This window comes from Ambystoma mexicanum, chromosome 2p (genome assembly GCF_040938575.1).
Source record: "Ambystoma mexicanum isolate Mex_15411 chromosome 2p, UKY_AmexF1_1, whole genome shotgun sequence".
Taxonomy (NCBI): domain Eukaryota; kingdom Metazoa; phylum Chordata; class Amphibia; order Caudata; family Ambystomatidae; genus Ambystoma; species Ambystoma mexicanum.
The window spans coordinates 1,095,364,231-1,095,384,413 of record NC_090923.1 but is presented as its reverse complement, the minus strand read 5'-3'; the positions used below and the strand labels follow the sequence as shown (position 1 = coordinate 1,095,384,413).

The window sequence follows — 20,183 nt, the reverse complement described above, 5'->3', positions numbered from 1 at the left end:
CTAATACACATACACCTTACTACATGTACATATGATTCATGGAATGCAAGACTCACATCAATGGTAAGTAGATTACCCCTACACAGTTGGGTGAACACCCACAAAACATGGCCCACAGGCACGTAGAAGCAATAAGCACAAACATAACATGCAACGCTGGATTTGTTAAACATAAATGAAAGCACCACATGCCCTTTTGAGTGCAAAGGTTTTCCAACACCCTCAGCAACGTCCTGAATACTCAAAAGGGTTAACCTCCAACCCGCACATATTATTCAACGGGCGAAATGGCGTGCATCATATTCATCGTAATCAAAGGTTGAGGATATTTAGCATACAATCCTAACAGATTCTTTGTTCCCACTTATCTTAGGTCCGGGAGGTCCGTAAGCCGTCCCGGACGTAGCAGTGATCAGCCCGTAGCTGGCAGCACTAGAAAATCCGCCCGCCGCTGCCCAACGATTTCCCACACCTTTCCCCGTACTTCTCATGTCCGGGAGGCCTGTGAGCCGTCCCGGACGCAACAGTTACTGCAGTCACTTTCCGCCCGCCGCCGCCGCCGATAGTCTGCGCTCCGTTCATAGAGCGTACTTCAGCCGCCGCTCACACCGTAGTCCTGCCACGCCCGCCTCCTGCTGCGACACAAAATAAGCCACACCTGCCGTACGCAGTTGACCATTTTATGCTGTTGCTAATTCTTCACAGCTGGTCAAACGAGTGTACGGCTTGCAACTACAACCTTCCCCAAGTGCTGCTGGGAATTGTAGTTGATCACCAAGTTTCATGTTTTTACATGCTTTTACACACGCCTTTCTTGCTCCGATGGCACCTTGGGCATGAAGGAGGGGTGCATCCTCAGCACTACCCTTGTCTCATGGAATATCAGATATGGAGGCTTACAGGAGAGGGCCTGGATCTCTCCCACTCGTCATGTGGAGATGATGGCCACAACAAAACGCTGTCTTCCACGATAGGAACTTCAGCGGTGCCGAATGCAGGGGCTCGAATGGCGGACCCATGAGCCTGGTCAGCACCACATTGAGCGTCCACGCCGGGGCCGTAGCCTTCACTGGCGGGAACAGTCCTTTCATGAACTCCTTCACCAGGCTATGAGACCACAGCGACAACCGCCCCGGAGTTCTGGTGTAGCGGGAGATAGCCGCCAGATGGATTTTGATGGAGTCATGTGCCCCAGCGGCAGCAAGTACGGCAGCACTTGAGGGGCCGTACTCCGTAGAGGGTTGGTCTTCTGTGCACGGCACCAGACAGAGAACCTCTTCCACTCATGTCCATAGCACTTAAGATTCGAGGAAGCCCTGGCCTTTGCAAGCACCTCCTTGTAGTGCATCAGGATATCGTAGCCTCCGAACTCTAGTGCTGCAGGAGCGAGGCCTGCAGGTTCAGCGATCCCGGGTCATGATGTAGGATGGTGTCTCCTTTCCTGGCAAGAAGATCCGAGTCAGTCGGTAGTTTGACTGGGGGGGACGCTGACATGTCCAGAAGGTCCGGGAACCATATCTGCCTCGGACACGCCGGTGCAATGAGGATCATCCTGCACCAGGACCGTCTGAGTTGACTGATGAGTCGCAGAAGCAACAGCAACAGTGGGAACCCATACAGGAACAGACCGTCCCAGGGGAAGGAGAATGCATCGCCCATGCTCCCCGGTTGGGGAAACCTGCTGGCGAACCTCCGGCACTTGGTGTTCATCGCCGTCGCGAACAAATCGATCTGGGGATTGCCCCACCGTCAGAGAAGGAGATCCACTTGATCCTGCTGAAGCTCCCACTCGTGGCAAGAGCGCTGCTCCCTGCTGAGTGAGTCGGTGACAGTGTTCTTTACTCCTGCCAGATGAAAAGGTACCAGGAACATCCCTTGGGTGACGGCCCAGTGCCACAGATCCTGCGCTTCCTTGGATAGGGCTGGTATCTGGTGCCCCCCTGCTTCCGGATGTAGAACATCGTGGTGGTGTTGTCGGTGAAGACCCGTACCACTTTGCCCTTGAGGGACGGAAGGAAAGACCTGAGGGCCCAGAACACGCCCCGGAGCTCCAGGACCTTGATGTGCACGGACCTCTCCTCCAGGAGCCAAAGGCCTCTTGCGTGGAGATCTCCGGCGTGTGCTCCCCATCCCTCTAGGGAGGTGTCCGTCATCACAGTTTCCTGATGTGCTGGGGTCCGGAAGTCCATGCCCGCTGCGAGATGTGCGTGAGTGCCCCACCACTGGATCGCTTGACGGAAAGTCTTGTTGAGTGAGATCTTGTCTTCTAAGCTTCCTGCACAGACACACGAGGTAGATGCACGATCACATCATGCCGAGCAGGGACGTGATGGACCTCACCCTGACCACTTCCATGGTCAACAGCCGTTGTACCTTACCCAGGATGGCATTCGTCCTCTCCTCCGACGGTGCAGCCAACCATGCCACTGTGTCGAGTCTGGCTCCCAGGAACAGGGCGTCCTGCGACAGTACCAAGTGGGACTTTGCAAAGTTGATCGAGAATCCCAGTTCCGTGAGCAGGCGGACAGTCTTCGATTGTGTGGTCGACGGCGAGTTCTCTTGACTTTGCTCGGATGAGCCAATTGTCCAGGTATGGGTATACGTGAATCCCCTGCAGGCGCAGCCGCACCGCCACCAGGCACTTGGTAAAGACCCTTGGCGCCGACTTCAACCCGAAGTGCAGGGCCTTGAACTGGTAGTGGTGCCCTTGGACCATGAATCGTAGGAACTTTCGATATCCTTTGTGTATGGGGATGTGAAAGTAGGCATCCTCCAAGTCCAGCGACAACAGGAAGTCACCTTCCTCCAGCTGTCCCAGCACGTGCTGAAGGGTGACCATCCGGAACTTCTGGGATTTGATGTATTTGTTGAGGCGGCGAAGGTATAGGATGGCCCGCCAACCGCCGGTCTTCTTTCGGACGACTAAGTACGGCACGTATACTCCGGAGCCTCTTTGGGACGAGTTCTATCGCGCCCTTTAGCAGCATTACTCGTACCTCCAGAAGCAGCTGTGGAACATGGTTTTCTTTCCTGGCCACAGGTGGGAAACGGGGGCACTTCCTTTGGAACTCCAGAGTGTGCCCATGGGCAGGGCATCCAGCACCCAACGGTTGGTGGACATGGACTTCCACGGGCCGACGTAGTTCGCCAGCCGGCCTCCCACTGGGGTGCTTTCCACCGGCCTTGTTGCGGCCTCTGTAGGCTTCCTGCGACAATGAGCGTGCTGCCTGGCGGTATGACGAGGAACTGCCCCCGAATCCTTTGGCGGCACCTTGAGACTTGCCTCCGGAGGTCTGAAAGGATGGCCCTCGCTGATGGAGAGAGCCCAAGGCCCGGGCCGTCTCGGTGTCTGCTTTGATGTCCTGCAGTGACTCGTCCACTGTCTTACTGAATAGGTGGTTCCTGTCGAAGGGCATATCCAGTTCCCTGGTCTGCACGTCCTGACGGAAATCGGTGGCCCTGAACCAACCACACCGGCGAAGGAAAACCGGTGTCGGCGATGTCCGTGGCCACCATGATGGCGTGGTCCGACGCCACCTCGCCTTCCTGCAGGATTTCAAGGGCTTCCAACCTCTTGTCGTCTGGGAGGAAGTCCAGGAGGGGAGCGATCTTAAACCACAGCTCCCTGTCATAGCGGGCCATGATCGTCAGGGCATTGGCCGCCTTGCTGGTCATTGCTGCCGATGAGATGACCCCGTCGTCCCATGGCGTCCAGCTTCTTCCCCTCGCCGTCCGGTGGGGAAGTGGAAGTTCACGCCGTTGCCCCTGCCGATTTCTTCTTGGCCGCCCGGAGACCACCGAATCTGTGGACGGCTGTGCCCTGAGGCACATAGGCGCCGAGTCTGGGACCCGGTACTTCTTCTCGTACCGATCCCTCTTCGCAGGGGCCGTGGATGGGTTCTTCAGAAGGGACAGTCCTTCGTCCCAGATGTCGTCCAGTAACGGTGCTGAGAGGACGGTCTTCCTCTTCGTCTCCCATCATTGGTAGAGGAACCCCTCCTTCTGCTCTTTGGGGCATAGCTGGATCAGCCCCGATGCCCTTGCGATCATGGCGTGAAAGGAGCCAATTTCATCGGGAGGGGAAGCCCGGGCAGGGGGTGACGGGAGATCTGTTCCGTCGTCACTGCCGTCGTCCGTCCCTGTTGTCGCCGTCTTCGTCTCATCCCTTTGTGGAGGGGACAGAGGTGAAGGCTGGAAGGGCGGGGGAGGATGGACTTGCCTCTGCTTGGGTGGAGGACTCCCCAACGGTCCAGGCGCCGCTGGATCGTCCACCGGAGGCAAGGGTAGCCTCGTACTTATCTCGGTGTACAGGGTTTGCAGTGCCAGCAGAATATCCTCCTGCCTGTCTGTCGGTGGCTGCACCGGTTGCGACGGGAGCGCCGGCGTGGTGTCCGGTTCCTCATCGGCCTGCCATTCTTTGTCGGCCCCCTCGCTCTCCACGTCCACCTCATCGGGATCCTTCCTGCGGGCCCTCTCCTCGAACTTCCTGTCGAGGGTTGCTTTGACGACAGACAGCTCGTCCTCGGAGGAGGTATCCGAGTCTGTTTTGCCCCCCCCTTTCTCAACCCGGGGTTTTACGGGGGTCCTTTCGATAGGCAGGAAAGACGATTCCCTCCGGGACGGCAGGGAAACTCTAGGCCTGGAAGTCGTCTTCACTGGTGTCGGTCTATAGGCTTTGCCAGGGTCTCCACGACTCCCTCAATCGAGGCCTTAGCCGGGTGAATCAGGGCCTTCACGACCTTGGGTGCGTCTGAGGCCTTCACCGTGGGGGGAGGGTCACTGCCTCGCTCCCCCTTGGCTTTCTCCGTCGGGGAGTGCTGGGACTTTTCCCGAAGCTTACCCGGGTTGTCCGACTTCCTCTTCACCGAGGCGGAGCGTTGGCTCGTGGTTGACGGCATTGGTGACATCGCGCCCTGCCTGGCAGCCGAGGAGCCCGAACCAACGGCGCTCCTGGTGCCCGCGGACTCACGGTACTTTGACTTCTGTTGGACCCCCGTCGCCGGAGCGCTCTCAAAGGTCTTAGGAGACCGTTCAGACTTCCACAGTCGTCCTCCACGTGCGACTTGTCGGCGTGAAGGCAGTAGAGGCACCGGGAGTGCTCAGCTTCCTTGAAGATGTTCTGTAGTCCACATCCTGGGCAGATCCTAAACAGCTTGGATCCAGTTGGTTCGAGTCTCCTTTGTCCTGGGCCATGTCCACGCGGGGTAGGCCTCAAAGATCTTCCGGAATCCTCCAAGAAGTGAAATTCGATGAAAAATCGTCCTTGAGGGGCGTAGAAATTTCCAAAACGGGTCTCCGTTAATCGGAAGATGAAATGGTGGAGCTTGAGGCTCGATTTGACCGAAAAATAAAGAGTGAACTCTTTGGAAAAACGCAACACGCAGTAAAAGCTCGAGAGCTAAAGCACGAGGACTCCCAACACTTGAATGTGCGGTAATAATCTGAAGATGGCTGCCAGAGGAGGGGCCTAGGTAGAGGGCAGTCATTGTCTGGGGGACCCAGAGACCAGTGATTGGTTACTAGTAGAAAGACAGTTCAGAAGCGAAACTGATTTTTTTCTTTTTTTTCTTTACAGAGGATTCCCAGCCTGACGACGGGGAATATTCATGAGCATGTGAATCCATGGCAGACCCCATGCTGGAGAAAGAGTGACATCCAAGGGTGGGAATCTACTGTCCTGGGATGGCGAGGCCGATTGTGGGTTAAGAATGGATCCCGATCACCCCTCTCAAGTAATTGTTGTGCATAAAGCCCCGGGCTCAGTGGAGTCTGTTCAAGTGTTGGAAACAAATGTAGGTAAGTTGTTTCCGGAGGTATTTGCAGAAAGTATGGGCTGTCTGAAGGGATTCGTCCATCTCATTAAAATGAGGCCAGGGCAGTTCCAGTGAGTTCAAGAGCACGCACTATACCTCTTGCTTTGCTGGTGGATGTGGAAAATGAACTGAAGCATATAATGAGTGAGGGGATAATTCAGGAGGCAGAGGTGGCGGAATGGATAAGCCCCATTGTGGCCGTGCACAAGCTGAATGGGATTTTGAAGCTGTGCATTGATCTCAGGGGTCTTAACGAAAATGGGATGCCAGATAGATTTCCACTCCCCAAAATAGATGATTTGTTGGGGAGAATTGGAGGGGCTGCAATATTGTCACCCCTTGGCCTGAAGGCAGTTTACCATCAAGTTACGCTGCACCCCAATTCCATGATAACGCATTTCGGTCTATATCGATATAAAAGGATGCCGTTTGAATTAGTGTCCACTTCAAGTGTGCTCCAAAGGGTCACGAACATACTGTTAAAGGGACTGGCAGGGACATCCTGATATCAGGACAATATATTGGTGTGGGGAAAGAATGAGGAGGAGCACGATGAGCGACTGAATTTGGTGTTGAAAAACATAGAAGCAGGGTTGACTCTTGCGTCACGTGTACTGAAGGAGGCTGAGAGGCAATATTCCGTTGTTGAGAGGGACGCCTTGGCCTGTGTGTGGGGGATTGAGAAATTCCACCAATTTGTGTGGGGAAGAAAATGTGTGGTAGCGAATGATCACAAGCTTTTGAAAGAAGGGATGGTGGTCAAGATAAGGAAAGGTAGCAGAGTTGATAAAGGGGTTGAAGAGTTCTCGGCTCTGATGAAGGTGGTGAAAGATCTGGGTAGCACAGTTCTGTTGAGTGATGTGTAGAGGTGGAGTAAAGAGAGTGGCTGTCATGAAAGCTAGTGGAGGTGTCTAGAGCGGGTAAAGGTTTTTTGTGTCACACATTCTGCGAAGGGAAGGAGGTGTGTTGTGTAAATAAAACACAAGTTACACATGTAACAGAATAAAATTAGGTTCGGCTTTCATTAGGATGGTTCTTTCATTAGGATGGTTCAACGCTCATGGGGCATGTACATAGGTACGCATCTTGTAATGTTATTGTATTGTTCTGTTCATCTATGGATGACTTGGATGTTCTGTAGTAGAACATCGATGCAGCATTTGGTTCCAGAGAGAATGTTTGGCTTTAAAGAAGAGCAGTTGAGATAAGGAGAAAGGTTTGGGGCTGCTGCAGCTAAAGCACAAATAACACTACTTAAAGAAGCTTAATGCGTTTGGTGGATCATTTAACATAATGCCCTTGACGTTCATAGCAGAGAGCCGGGAGTGGATGTCAGGGTGTCCTCTTGCTGCGCAGCTGATGGGCGACTCATTAACGGGATGAAGCAGTCAGCGACCCTTCTCTCCTGCCTGCTCTGGGCGGGGATGGCAGGCAGTTTCCTGTCGGGGATTTGCCTAGGCCCTCCGTTCTCGTGGTTGCTTTGGACTGTTCCAGCTGCTCATCTATGGTGCCTGGCTGCACTGTCCTAGTGAACACCGAGGCCCAGGACCAGGACGCCAAGTTGTGTTCACCCTCTCTCTGATCGGCCACACGTCCTGTGGGTGCTTTGGTGCAGTTGAACTCTGCAGGCTTCGCAGAGACCCTCTCCCGATTGGTTCTTTGAATGACACTCCACTAGGGGGGCAATTTACTTAGCTCTCAGCTGTCTCCCAAGGAGATTGGGCACAGCATACAACCTAGCCCCTTCATACCCCATTAAGGTGTTAGTGTCTGCGGAGGGACAAGCCTCTCTAGAGTTTTCCTGTCCTCTAACAGGGAGTCCTCTCTGGGGGGATCCCTCTGTCCCCTGGGGGGTTTTTAAGCACAGCAGCCTCACCTCCCTCATCCCAAAGGGGGTGGCTCCCCCTTGTGGAAAGGTGACGATCTCCTTGGAATCGTCACAGTTAGTTGGTAAAGATGCATCTGTCATGCTTAATGAAAGAGTGCAGTAAAGTCCCACCCAAGTAAAACTGCGTTTAGATTTTCCACACTACTTCATTCACACAGTGAAGATCATTTTTCTTTTGCTGCTTATTGTACAAATCCAAATTATGATGAACTGATATGTTGTCGATACAACCTGATTTGTTGTCTACAGTAGGCAGTATTCAGAATCAAACATCTAGATATTGCCGCACTGAGGCAGAGAGGATGGGTTTTTTAGTGGTTGGTCAGTTTGAAATAGCTTTAATATATCTCTTTCTCCATGCTTTACTTTCCACTACCTCTCCTTGTTGACGTTTCATTATTTGACACGTGTAAAATGTGACACATTATGCTGAATGTCATGATGCACAAAGCCAGACCCATGACAAGACATACCAACTGTTGGCAGTTGGAGAGTTTCTGTTTCCAAGAATGCTCTAATATGGGGCGGGAGGAGTTCTGAACAAAACAAAACCCATTTCTAAAAAGTCATCAGCCTGAGGAAACTCGGGTCAGGTGAAACACATTAATTCCACAAGATGTTCTCAATCCAACATGCACTTCAGGGTAGCGGCAGCACTCACAGTATTACGATTGAAATTGATAGGAAGAAGGAGCTAGAACCACGTGTCATCGAATACCGTTGTGGTTGCCTTGGTTTCCTGGCCATAATAAAAATGTTGGTAGGCATGTGTGGTTGCAAATGCACATTTTTCATAAAAACTTAACATAAACCAATAATTTTTGAATTCATAATGCCTTCCTTGCATGCATATGTGGAATCTGGCACTTCTGCGACTACCTTGTAGTGGATGGTTCATCAACAGGGAAGGAATTGGGCCAGAACAAGATGGAGCTGCGCCCGGGCAAAAAGTGTCTTGCCAGATCACCGGTCTGTGTAATCCCAAGGCCTAAATACCACCTGCGCCCCTCTGCTGGCCTGGGCTGCTGAGAGTCTCCTGAACGCGTATGGTGTCTCAATGCGTGAAGTGGGCGGAAATATGAAACTAAATACGTCCTTTGCTCACCAGGACAGGCACATTTCAAACAATGAAATAGTCCAAAGCCGTATATATGCATCATGCTTTGCACACATTTTACTGTCATGGTGACTATTCTGACAGGTGAAATGAGCACATTACCAAGTGTGCATTGCATGCTCAGAAGAAATGCCCATTTGAATCACCATCACAAACATGTTTGGTCATTCCTATATTGTCAAAATGCACTTTATTTTAATGCAAAGCAGCCACTATCTTATATTGAGGAAACCTACATTATTTGACACTTAACTCTGCCCCCCGAGTCCCACACCACCGACAATCTGCCCCCCCCCCCCCAACGAATAATTCCACCCCTTCCCCAGGCACGCGCAAAAGGGGGCGTGTGGGGTGAAGTTACCCCAGTAGATTTTGTCAATTTCCAGCACAGTTCATCAATGTGTTACCATGAACCCCCACCATGCTACCCAAAATGATGATGGCTGCTGCATTCATGAGCTCAGAGAGTTATCATAAAGCACACAGGTCAGTTGCATAAAGAATGTAGTATTAATGCAGGACCATATGTAAAAGGCCCATGTAACCCATAATACACAGATAACTCACATTAGCTGCCTCACAGAATGCGAAAGTGCTCATACATGGATAGATACCAAAAATTGGAAGGAAGGAGAACGCTACACACACCATAGCATGGATAGTGGAGGCAGATTAGAAGCTACCAGAAAGGTGTCTTTATCCAGACAGACTGAGATTAGTAATGGCATATGCTTTTTAAATAGTCTTGCCATTAGATAAAGGAACAAATGCCTGTGGTGTGCGATATAAATATGCTCACTATTAACACAATGAAACCACGAGCAAGGCTTTTATGAAGATCATTCCATGAGAAGGAAATCACTCGGAAGGCCTGGCAATTTTGAAAGGTTTAGGGACTGGCAATATTGAGAGATTAGGCAATACAAGATTAAATGAGATGCCCAGGATCACACATTGGTAAGGGGGTGAAGGGGTGAAGCTGGGATTTGTGCCAACTCTGCAATTTCTGTGTTTGAACACTTTCTTTTCCAGTTCTTACCATGAACTAAAACAATCTCATTTTTATTAAAAAACAGGCTTGGAAAGTACACAAATCACATTACCAAACATGATCATTTTTTAAAAAAATATTATAGAAGTGTGTTATGGAAAATGGGAATGATTCTAGCTTCATTCTCTCCATCATCAAGGGAAGGATATAAGAACCAGCATACCAATCGATGTGATTTAACACATTTTATCTGGATTTGTCTTTTGTATTTTAAAACTTTAAATACTTCCAAAACAATGGCTTGTGACATTTTCATTTATAAATGTGCATAAAAACCTTTGACTTTTACCAAAAAGAAAACTTTTTTGTGTCAAACAAGCAGACCTTAAAATATGCTTGCCTGAGGCCTGCTACATATGGTCCGCTCTCTTCTGTCTACCAACCCTTCCACCCAAATGGCCTACATAAGAAGAAAGATCAAGTAATGGGCTAAATGATATCAGCACCATGCAAGAAGGCAGGCATCAAAGAAGACAGCACAGTAATGTAAGATATATTAGAGGATTTGACCAGTTTCAATGTATGCTCTGCTGGCAAATCCAGGAAACAAACATGAATGCTGTCGTTCCATAGTCTTGAATTTGGATACTTATTCAGCTCTTGGACTAAGAGTTTATGCCAACAATGCAGGCGATTGCATAGGTTTTTCAACACCCCATCTGAACAAAGCAATTTCTAGACCTTACCCATACGGATGATAGGTTAGTTTTTATAGCAACCCCTGTCTGGTACAGGTACATTGCTGATAATAGCAGATGTTGTTGTGCAAAACCAATTACATATGTAGGCAGGTTTATAAACTTCAGTCATAGGAAAGGCTCAGCCAGCCTTGCTGGAATTTTGCATATGAACACATATCTCTGCAATGGGTGCTTCACACACTGAGCGAACTTCTAAACCATGGTGGCACTCAATTTATCAATATGCATTTCACTATTGCCTATTGCACATGATCAACATAATTCCCACAGGAAGGAAAGAATGCTACAGAGTTGTACCATAAGAAACACACAAACTATGTATGGCCGAATGCACTTGCCAAAACAGAAAGGCAATGTGTTTAGAGCCTCAGCAGCACCCCATAAAATATCCTGACGTGTGCTTTTTAAGACTGGTGAACAATGGAATCTTACTTTTTCAGATCAGCTAGCCTTGTGGGGCCCCCTCCAAGGTAGGGGCCCTGGGCAAGTGCCCCTTTTGCCCTCCCATAAAAACGTCTCTGTGCAGAAGCATGCTTGTCTATTTCAGATCATGTAAAACAGGACAGAGACATGGGTCCATTAACCTTTAATGACGGGACGTAAAGTGAGAGAATACATTTAGCTTGTTTTAGGCTTAAGTGCAAAATCGGAAATATCTTCCGCCGATAGTCTCAGCCTTGAGTTTCTGTCCTTCAGGTTGGTTGTGGTAGGGGGGGGGGGGGTTTCCACAACAGCATGCACCCGAGTCACAGCAGAGTATGCTCTGTTCAGAATGATTCCAAATAAATAAAGACATTACAGTACATGAAAAGCAGTCTCCATCCACACGAACACTAGAGGTCCTTCATCCAGACCCACAGGGGTCATTGAGGCCACTGAAGCACGTGTGGGATTTTGTATTTCAAGGCTGCGTTGAGAAAAGGTAGTTTGGCTAGTTAGTCCGCTGTGAATATTCTGCTGGAGATGTCATCCAATAACCAGTCCACGCCGGCCAGCAGATTCTCGCCAGTGACCGCACTGCAGCCTTGAATGCACCAGTGATGGCTTTTGATGCTGTCCAGTTCTAAGGCCTACAATAGAAAAGAGAAAGCAACATTGGACAACTGAAAACATGGGCCGCTCTACTTCCTGCATGTTCGATATAAGGACATCTGAAAGATTGTCAGGGGCACACAGTGTTCACATTTTCCAAAAGCTAATACCACCATTTTAAAAGGTTGGCCGCTCAGTGTGCCTTGCAGAACCAATTTGTTGGATTAAAATGTCACAATCGCCATCAATAGTTTACAATGACAGTACAGTGAATTTGAAGGCATCTATCGCTAGGAATATTTATTACATTTCTATGGGAAGAAATTGGTTGTCGGGTTAAAGAACTCTCAGTAATACCATAAATCACAGACTACAGAGAAACAGGTTCCAGGGAAGCTTGCCAGAAACACTAAATCTGCTCTCCGGCCTATCAAACATCTTGCCAGCAGCTATTGTACCTACCAAAGCCATCCGATATATTCTCCGGGCCCCGCTACACCCGTTCTACAATTAAACCTTGCAACCCCCTGCACCTCCAGCACCCCCTGGCCAAATCGTGCACCTCATGTGCTATGTCACTTAACCAGAACCTTTATTTGTTGGATTCGCTCGTGCACCTTCTTCATGGAAATGAAATGCTTCTGCTTGCACTCGTTTACGCACTTCACTGTGCAGACCCCCGTCAATCTTGTTCTACTCTCATCGTCCCCTCTGAAACAGACAGTATTGCTCCCTGTGGGGTTGGAGCAGTGAGGAAAACACGAACGTTTCAAACTTCATTTGTTCAAATGCACGCAAGTTCCCGGCAACGTTGTCCCCCTCTATGAGAAGAATAGTGGCAAATGAGTGCCACTGGCATGGAAAGAAACAAAAGCGTCACCTTACAGCTATTTTTAATAAAGAGTGGTAATGGGCACCTGGCACAATAAAGGATATTACCTTCCCCAGCTGCACCCACAACAGCCCTCCACACGCTGCAGTTCAACATCTTTTCTCACCCAATAACCTCCATTTTGCCAGGACTTAGACTTATTTCTGGACTTAGTGTCGAAAGGTAGCCAAAATGGCAGAGGTTTTGCGCTATTTACATTACTGAAAAAATAGGATCCTGGTGTCATTGACGAGTCAACAGTTGCCTGAGACTCATGTAAGTGTTTAAAGCAAATACTTTTATTAAAACAAAAGGTGTTGGAGTAAAGGCACCCAAACAGGACTACTTTTCCTCAAAAGTGTCTCAGGGTTCTAAGAAAAACCAAACAAGTGAAGTTCTTAGGTGTCAAAACCCCATGTGTGTTTAGGACCGCACCCGGAGTCAAAACGTCTAGACCCATCAGAGGTGGAGATATGCTTGACGCCAAACCTATTAGGTACAGTCAGTCACAGTTCCCTCGGTTCACTGTTCCTGAAACCCCTTCTCAGGCCAAAAGCCCTCTTCTGCAGATGCTGATTGACTTTTAGAGGACTATTTCTTCACCATCTGGTCCAGACCAATTGTCAGGCCACAGCTATTGTGCGTGGCGACACAAGGAACAATGTTATCAGGAAGTTATCCGCTGGAACATGCCCGCTGGTTCGTGCCCTCCCAGAGGGTTCGCTGGATTAGGTGTTGAGATGGATTTTCAGAACTTGGGGGAAGGGTTCTGAGAGGCAACCCTATTTTAGTGAGCAGGGAAAGGACACTTAGAGCCTGATTTACAAACATGTTTTCAATGGGACTTTCCCATGTTTAAACATTTTTGTAAATCAGGCCCTTAGGTTTAGCCAAACCCAATCAAGGTAGTGTCGGTGAGCAGTAGGCTTAAACTTCAGGAATATGGGATGGTGTGGCTGTACAATGAGACTCACAAAGAGCACTCAAATAAATCATACTAGAGAGCAAGCATAAAAATGCTCTATTTATTAGGCCTCAACACGCTCTAAGCAAGTAAACCAGATGTAAATAGTTCTACTAAATCAATACCTTCGAAAAATCTATATATAAACATAGGTTACATGTAATTTTAACTAATGAAATAAGGTAGAGTGAGGACTTTTTACCCATATAACCATATATGGCAGGTGGGTTGAAACAGTCATGCAGCTCTCGCACTTTACTCCAATGCGACAAGAAACCATCTCGATGGCTCCTAGATTAGCTGTTCTCACTTACTGCAATTGTTGGTTCTCTTGCAGAGGATCCAGTGTAGTGGTAGTTTTCGGGGTAGGGATTGGCGTGCTGGGAGGCGGTTCCGTGCTCTGATGACATGGCTCCAGATACCATGCAGCTGGATGATGCGGGCACTGTAAGATAAAGACCACTGCAAGTCCTACGAAAGCAGGGTCCCACCAGCACTCGATGGAAGCGGACAGCTAAGGACGTCACGATCAGATGCAAGCAGGTGACTCACATGGTGAGAACAAAAATGCTCCAGCAAGACCTCTCATCAAGGTAAAGAGGAGTAGCTGCAGGGGTGTGGGTGCAGGGCGGATGCTTCATGGTAGAGAGCAGCAGCTGCAGGAGGGCGGTGCTGGGCAACAAGCTGGCACCCTACAAAGTCACAAGGCAAAATTCAGAACAATGCACCTTAGATGCCATGATGGAGCTGGTCAGCCCACAGCATCGAAGGCTCCAGAGGGTAGGATCATATCTTTATGCATGGTCCAGACTGGTTGGTCCCACCAGCCCAAGGGTTGAAGCACTGTCGAGGGTCTTCAGGAGCTCGATCCAGAGTGACAGGGCTTAACTGGGACTTGGTTGGAGGCAATGCTGGAAATCTTCAAGGGCTGTCCTCGGGTCGTCAGCGGGTGCAACTCTTCATAGGGGCCTTAGCTCCAATGACAAACAGAAAAACACCTGCAGAACTCCTATTATTGCTAATTCGAGTCAGAGAGTCACCCCAAGCCTCCAATGGTTTGACCCACATCTGCCCAGTAACAAGTATATCCCTGGCCCGAGTGTGGACCGGGGCTAGACAGTCCCAGCCCTCAACGTCGTGGTTTCTTAGCACCACAAGCCTTCTCCTTGGTTTGGGTCTTAACAGTGAAAGCAATCACGCTTTTGGCATCCTTGGTAGGGGTGTGGCGATCAGAGTCCGGAGTATGGATTCTGGTTAGCCTGGTATGCTTTGTGTTTTCTTCAATTTCCATTCACTCAAACTGGTTTCTCTTGAGCAAGTCTTGATTAGTATCCCTTAATTTGTCTTTTTATTAATCTACTTCGGCAGGTCATTAGGTTTCAGCCCTTCCAGCCCCTTGTCCCATGACCAAAAGGCTCCTACTCTGGGTTAACTGGTTTTGCCTTTTATCTCTTAGCACCCCTGCCAACATTGGCACTCATGGCTCTGCTGATGCTGGTTTCTTTGTGTATGACCTTTACTGTCCTCGGTTTATTCCTCCTCCTGTCCATCTTCCAACATCCTCTCGCTTCACATTCCTCCTCCATTCTCTTTCCTGGTCTTTCACTTCTCCAATGCCTTCATTTCCCTTCTGCTTTCTCCTGCTCCGTTTTGGACTTTCCTTTCTCCAATGCCTTTTTTCTCCACCTCCTTTCTCGTCATAGTCACACACCTTCGCACTGTTCCCTCATCACCTGCTAGCTCAGCTCCCTTTCATACCTCGTTCCTAATGGGGACAATGATGGTTTCGTTGGGGTCAACTGTCTAGGATTATTGGCTCTAATGTGGGAATAGATGGTCTATGTTCCTCTCTGATTCATGTCTATCTACTGAGTATTAGTGTGTATTCGACGTGTGGCTCAGTGGGTCGAGTCTATAAATAGTGTGGCTGCCATTTTTGAATTAGATGGCCATGTTATGGTGGCCACTTGATCCCTCACTGGCTTCTCCCCTTTGACATGTGGCTCTTGTGATTAATCCATGGATGTCGTCCCTTCTCCAGTAGGGAAGGACCCTTCCCATCGGGCCAAGACGGTGCATCCACAGTCCAATAGTCCCCTTGGGGGTGGTGCACTGTGAGAGGATCACACGGGGAGGGATAACTCCTATGGGACAAGGGAGGACAATCCATGGTGAACGCTGTTTAGTCCCCCTACACCTCAACCTCCCTCAACCGGTTATCCCATGCAAAGTATAAGAACGCCACACACTTCCATGTATGTATGCAGAATAGACAGTGTCCCTTTCACAGGAAACACAGACGCAGAAAAATAGCGAAAACCTCAACACTGTGATGAAGAAGAGGTGCAGAGTAATGTGAATTACTCCAGAGAACTGTTGCAAGCGCACTAGTCAATTTGCATCAGCCAAGTGTGGAAGCAACATAAAAATGGAAGGACTTTCTAAAGAGAGCGACCCTCCAACAAGGAAGTGGGAGGTCCGAATCCCAGTAGCAGTGAAAGAACCAGGACGCGGAGAGCACCAGGAGCAGGACGCTTGCCCGTCAGCAGAGGTTTTCCCAAAACCTATGTGGCGGACGGCAGCCCGAGAGAAGCAGTGGCCTGGGCGTCCAGCCAGACGGGAAGGATGGAGAGTGTGGAGAAGCTTAGACGCACCGCCCAGAAGCAGGGAAACGCTGCGGATCAGCTGCAGTCCCTGGAAGAAGCAGATAGAAGCTGTAAAGGCTCGAAGCACCCACAGACAACCGAGGACCACTGGCAAGCTCTCCAGAGAGACCGGGGAGGCCGGGATGGTTGGCGCGATGGCTAGAGAGCGGGGAGGCCAGGACGGTTGGTGCTATAAAAGGAGGGAGGAATACTTAGGACGAGTCAGAGACTCACCCCAAGACGTAGGCCTCCAAAGAGATCTTCATAGTCACAGTACCTGGCAGCCTACAGAACCAGGTAGATGTAATTGTATGGGAACTGAGTGTGAGTCTGGGACCCGCACCCACAATACTAATCCTGTCCTCCAAGAAGATCTACATGGTCACAGTACTTGGCAGGCTATTATACCAGGTGAACAGCATCATAATAGAAACAAGTACGTGTCTGGGACCCGCACCCACAGAGAGAATCAAGGCCTCCAAGGAGATCCTCAAAATCAAAGTACCTGGCAGGATAGTATACCCGGTTAGATGTTACTAAAGAACGCCTAAAGAAGACGAGAAACCACATTAAAGAATACTGAAAAGGGCAAGTCAGTAAATCGCAGTCACATAAAATTAAATGTCAGAACAATCTTCATGGTCACAGCACCTGGCATGATAGTGTACCAGGTTAGCTGTGAGAATAAGGAGAAAGAAAGGGGAAGGAGAGAGAAAGGGGAAGGAAACTAACACCCTGTAAGAACATTGCGCCTCATCCTCATTACGAGGTTGACAGTATCCTGTTGGTAAATGATATTAAACCCAATTCCATGGAGTATAGGACTCCATGGGATGGGGGGGATTAGCCGCCATTACCGGCACTGGTATTACCAGTGCTGGTAATACCGGCTATTTTTGCTGGTGGAGTGACGGAATTAACTCCAGCTCCTAGCTGGAGGTATTTTAGGCCACCCCACTGGCAAACATGGGCTTAGACAGTGCCGTAACTTGGCGGTAAACAGATTTACCGCCACATTATTACTGCATGGGCAAACTCCAAATGAGGCCCATTGTGCCAACAATAATTATCCTAGTCGACACCTGGGAGAAGAGTAAACAAGGTTGACTGGGTAAGAGAGTGGAAAGAAACTAGGGGAAGGGAAACATAACCCCTAGAACTCTGTGGACCTTGTAGAAAGCCAAGAGCAAGGAAACTCCTCTTGGCAATGTGGGAATCCGACAACCTGCTGGGACAAGGTTGTCTGTCGATTTGGAAGTTGTTTTTTCACCATTTTGCAACTTTACTTTATGAACTGGAATTTTTGAACCCCACAAGCAGAAGAAGACTCTCTTGCACGTTAGTTGGAGATGATAGTTTGAGGGCTGGAAATAGGATTTTTGACAAGACAGTGGACTTGTTTTATTTTGACATCCTGATAAACCCATTAGTTTATTTCTTTGAGGCAAGGAACCCCTCTTAGTTTTAGGGTAGGATGGTATTTCCCCAGTCTTCATTTGGTTAATAAAAGTCTACAACCATCAACATGTCACCACTATGTCGGTCTCTTACTTCCACATCCTTACATATGGTGTCAGAGTGGGATCACTCTTGATACAAACTGGGGGCCTCTTAAGTTCTCTCGGTTGAGTGAAAGGGTAACCAAACCCTCATTGCAAACTCCAGAGTCAATAGGTTTTGACCTCTCGAGTAGCCGTGACATGGTAATAGAAACAGGGAAAAGAGAATTAGTTCCCACAGACCTCATACTAACACCCCCAAGCGTTATATGTCAGACGTGCCTCAAAATCAGGGTTTAGCTTGGGGATATGGTATAAATATCATGGCTGGCGTGGGTGACCTCGACTAGAGAACAAAAATCTTAGTTTAGAATAATAGTCAATCATCCCATTATATAAAAGCAGGGGGAAAAGTCGTCCAGGGGATACTGGAAAAAAAGCCTTAATTCCCAAATTCCAGGAAGTGGTAGAAAGAGAAGATACCGAAAGAGGGGAGAAAGGCTTTGCCGAAGCCGCGACGTTGGAGATACTCTCAGACTTAGCATTTGCTAAACGCAACACTCCAATTTTCGCTGAGGCTTTCATTAGGGCAATCCCCGAACAAGAGGGTGGAAAGAGTGAAGGACCCTTCTTTATCAAACAAGGGTTGTTATATACAGGGGATATCAGTAAAGAAGGACAGCCTAGATCCCAATTAGTAGCCCCTAGAAGCCATAGGAAAATGGACTTGCAGATCGCTCATGCCCATCTTACATCCTAGGTACCGCTTGCACCTAGGTATTGCTAAGACACAAGGCGAGGTAATAAGATGGTTCTAATGGCCTGGGGTATATGCTGATGTTAAGAACTTTATTTCAACATATGTCTTATGTCAGAAGGCTGCCCCACATCATCCCCCACCTGCCCCTTTATAGCCTTTCCCTTGATAGATGTCCCATTCTCGCAGATTGTTATGGATATATTGGGATCTCTGGAAACATCAAAAGTAGGGAACAAATATATCCTAGTAATTGTAGACTATGCCACCAGCTATCCTGAAGCCTTCTCTATGCGTAACAACACTTCACAACAAATACTTAAACATCTAATTCCCTTTTTTATCACAGGTAGGATTCCTGAAGGAAATTCTGACCGATAAAGGAAGTAAGTCTATGAATAGAATCACGGGGAAAGTCAAACAGATCCTACAAATTTAGACATTAAGAACATCAGTTTATTACCCTCAGACAGATTGACCAGTGGAACGTTTCAACAAAACACAAAAAAGTGTATCAAAGAAACTAGTTGAAGCAGATGGTAGGAACTGGGGTGCGATTATTCTGTGGGCCCTATTTGCTATTAGGAAGGTCCCACAAGCATCCCTGGGCTTTTTTCCTTTTGAGCTCTTGTATTGAAGAAATGCCCGAGATGTCTTAGACATGCTATGTGCAACCTGGGAGGAGAGGAAGGAGGCCACTTTACCACTATCTCAGACAGCTCAAAGGAACACATGAATAGCAAAGGACATAGTCCATGATTTTTTTTAAACAAAACCCAACAATATAAAAAAAAAGCACATCACGACCAAAAGGCCGCCAACCGGTAATTTTCTATACAACAGAAAGTACTTGTATTATTTCCAACATCAGACAATAAGATTCTAGCCCAGTGGGCCATACGAGATCATAGAACAGACTGGTCCCTACAATTATAGAATATCCCAACCCAATCGAAGACTTAAAACTCAAGTGTATCATATAAATCTACTTTAGGAGTGGAAGGAAGACCCCAGCTGAATCCTCCTCCATAGCCATAACTAGCCTTCTAACTAGTCTTGGAATAAGTATTATACCATTTGATCTTCCAACCTCTCAAAAACAAGACATCAAGGCTCTATTAAACCAGCTGCCGGATGCATTTAACAACAAACCAGGAAAGGTAAGTTATTTATCATCACATCCGCACCCCACCAGGAAAAGTAGTGAATTTGATGCCATATCGAATCCTTGAAGCACATAGAAACATCAGGTCTCAAGAAGTAGAGAAGATGCTAGAAAGTGATATCATAGAGCCTTTTCATAGGCTGTGGTCCTCACCTATTGCATTTGTTGCCAAGCCAATCAATCATGGCGATTCTGTATTGATTTTCAGAAACTGAACACAGTTTCCCAATTTGATAATTATCCCATGCCCACAATCAATGACCGTATTGATTGATTGGGCTATGCAGTATACCTCTCCATGGTTGCTCTGACTAAAGCTTACTGGCACATAACTTTGCATTCCAAATGTGTTATTCCATTTTAACGTCCTCCCATTTAAACTCCACGTGCCACAGCTACTTTCCAAAGACTAATGGATTGTATACTACGTCCATATTCAAATTTTTGTGGGGCCTACTTAGATGGTATAATCATCCATAGTAAGACTTGGGAGGAACATGTTTCCCACTTGTACAAGATCACCAACGCCTTACAACAAGCAGGGCTTACTGGCAATCCACAGAAGTCTCATTTAGTACAATCTGCAGTAAAGTATCTAGGATTCTTTGTTGGAAACGGATTAGTCGAATCACAGAGCGAAAAGGGTAAGGTAGTCCCTAAAACCAAAAGAGATCTAAGAG

The 20,183-nt window shown here is 48.3% G+C and overlaps 1 protein-coding gene across 1 annotated transcript in view; it reads right to left on the bottom strand.

Moving 5' to 3' along the window:
- Positions 1–11,141: 11,141 nt before the first annotated feature.
- Positions 11,142–20,183, bottom strand: part of ARL2 (ARF like GTPase 2) — a 222,026-nt gene continuing 212,984 nt past the window's right edge. Inside the window, exon 5 of the mRNA XM_069645083.1 lies at positions 11,142–11,640. Coding sequence (XP_069501184.1) covers positions 11,506–11,640 — 135 coding nt within the window. The 3' untranslated portion in view covers positions 11,142–11,505. The remainder of the gene's footprint in view (positions 11,641–20,183) is intronic.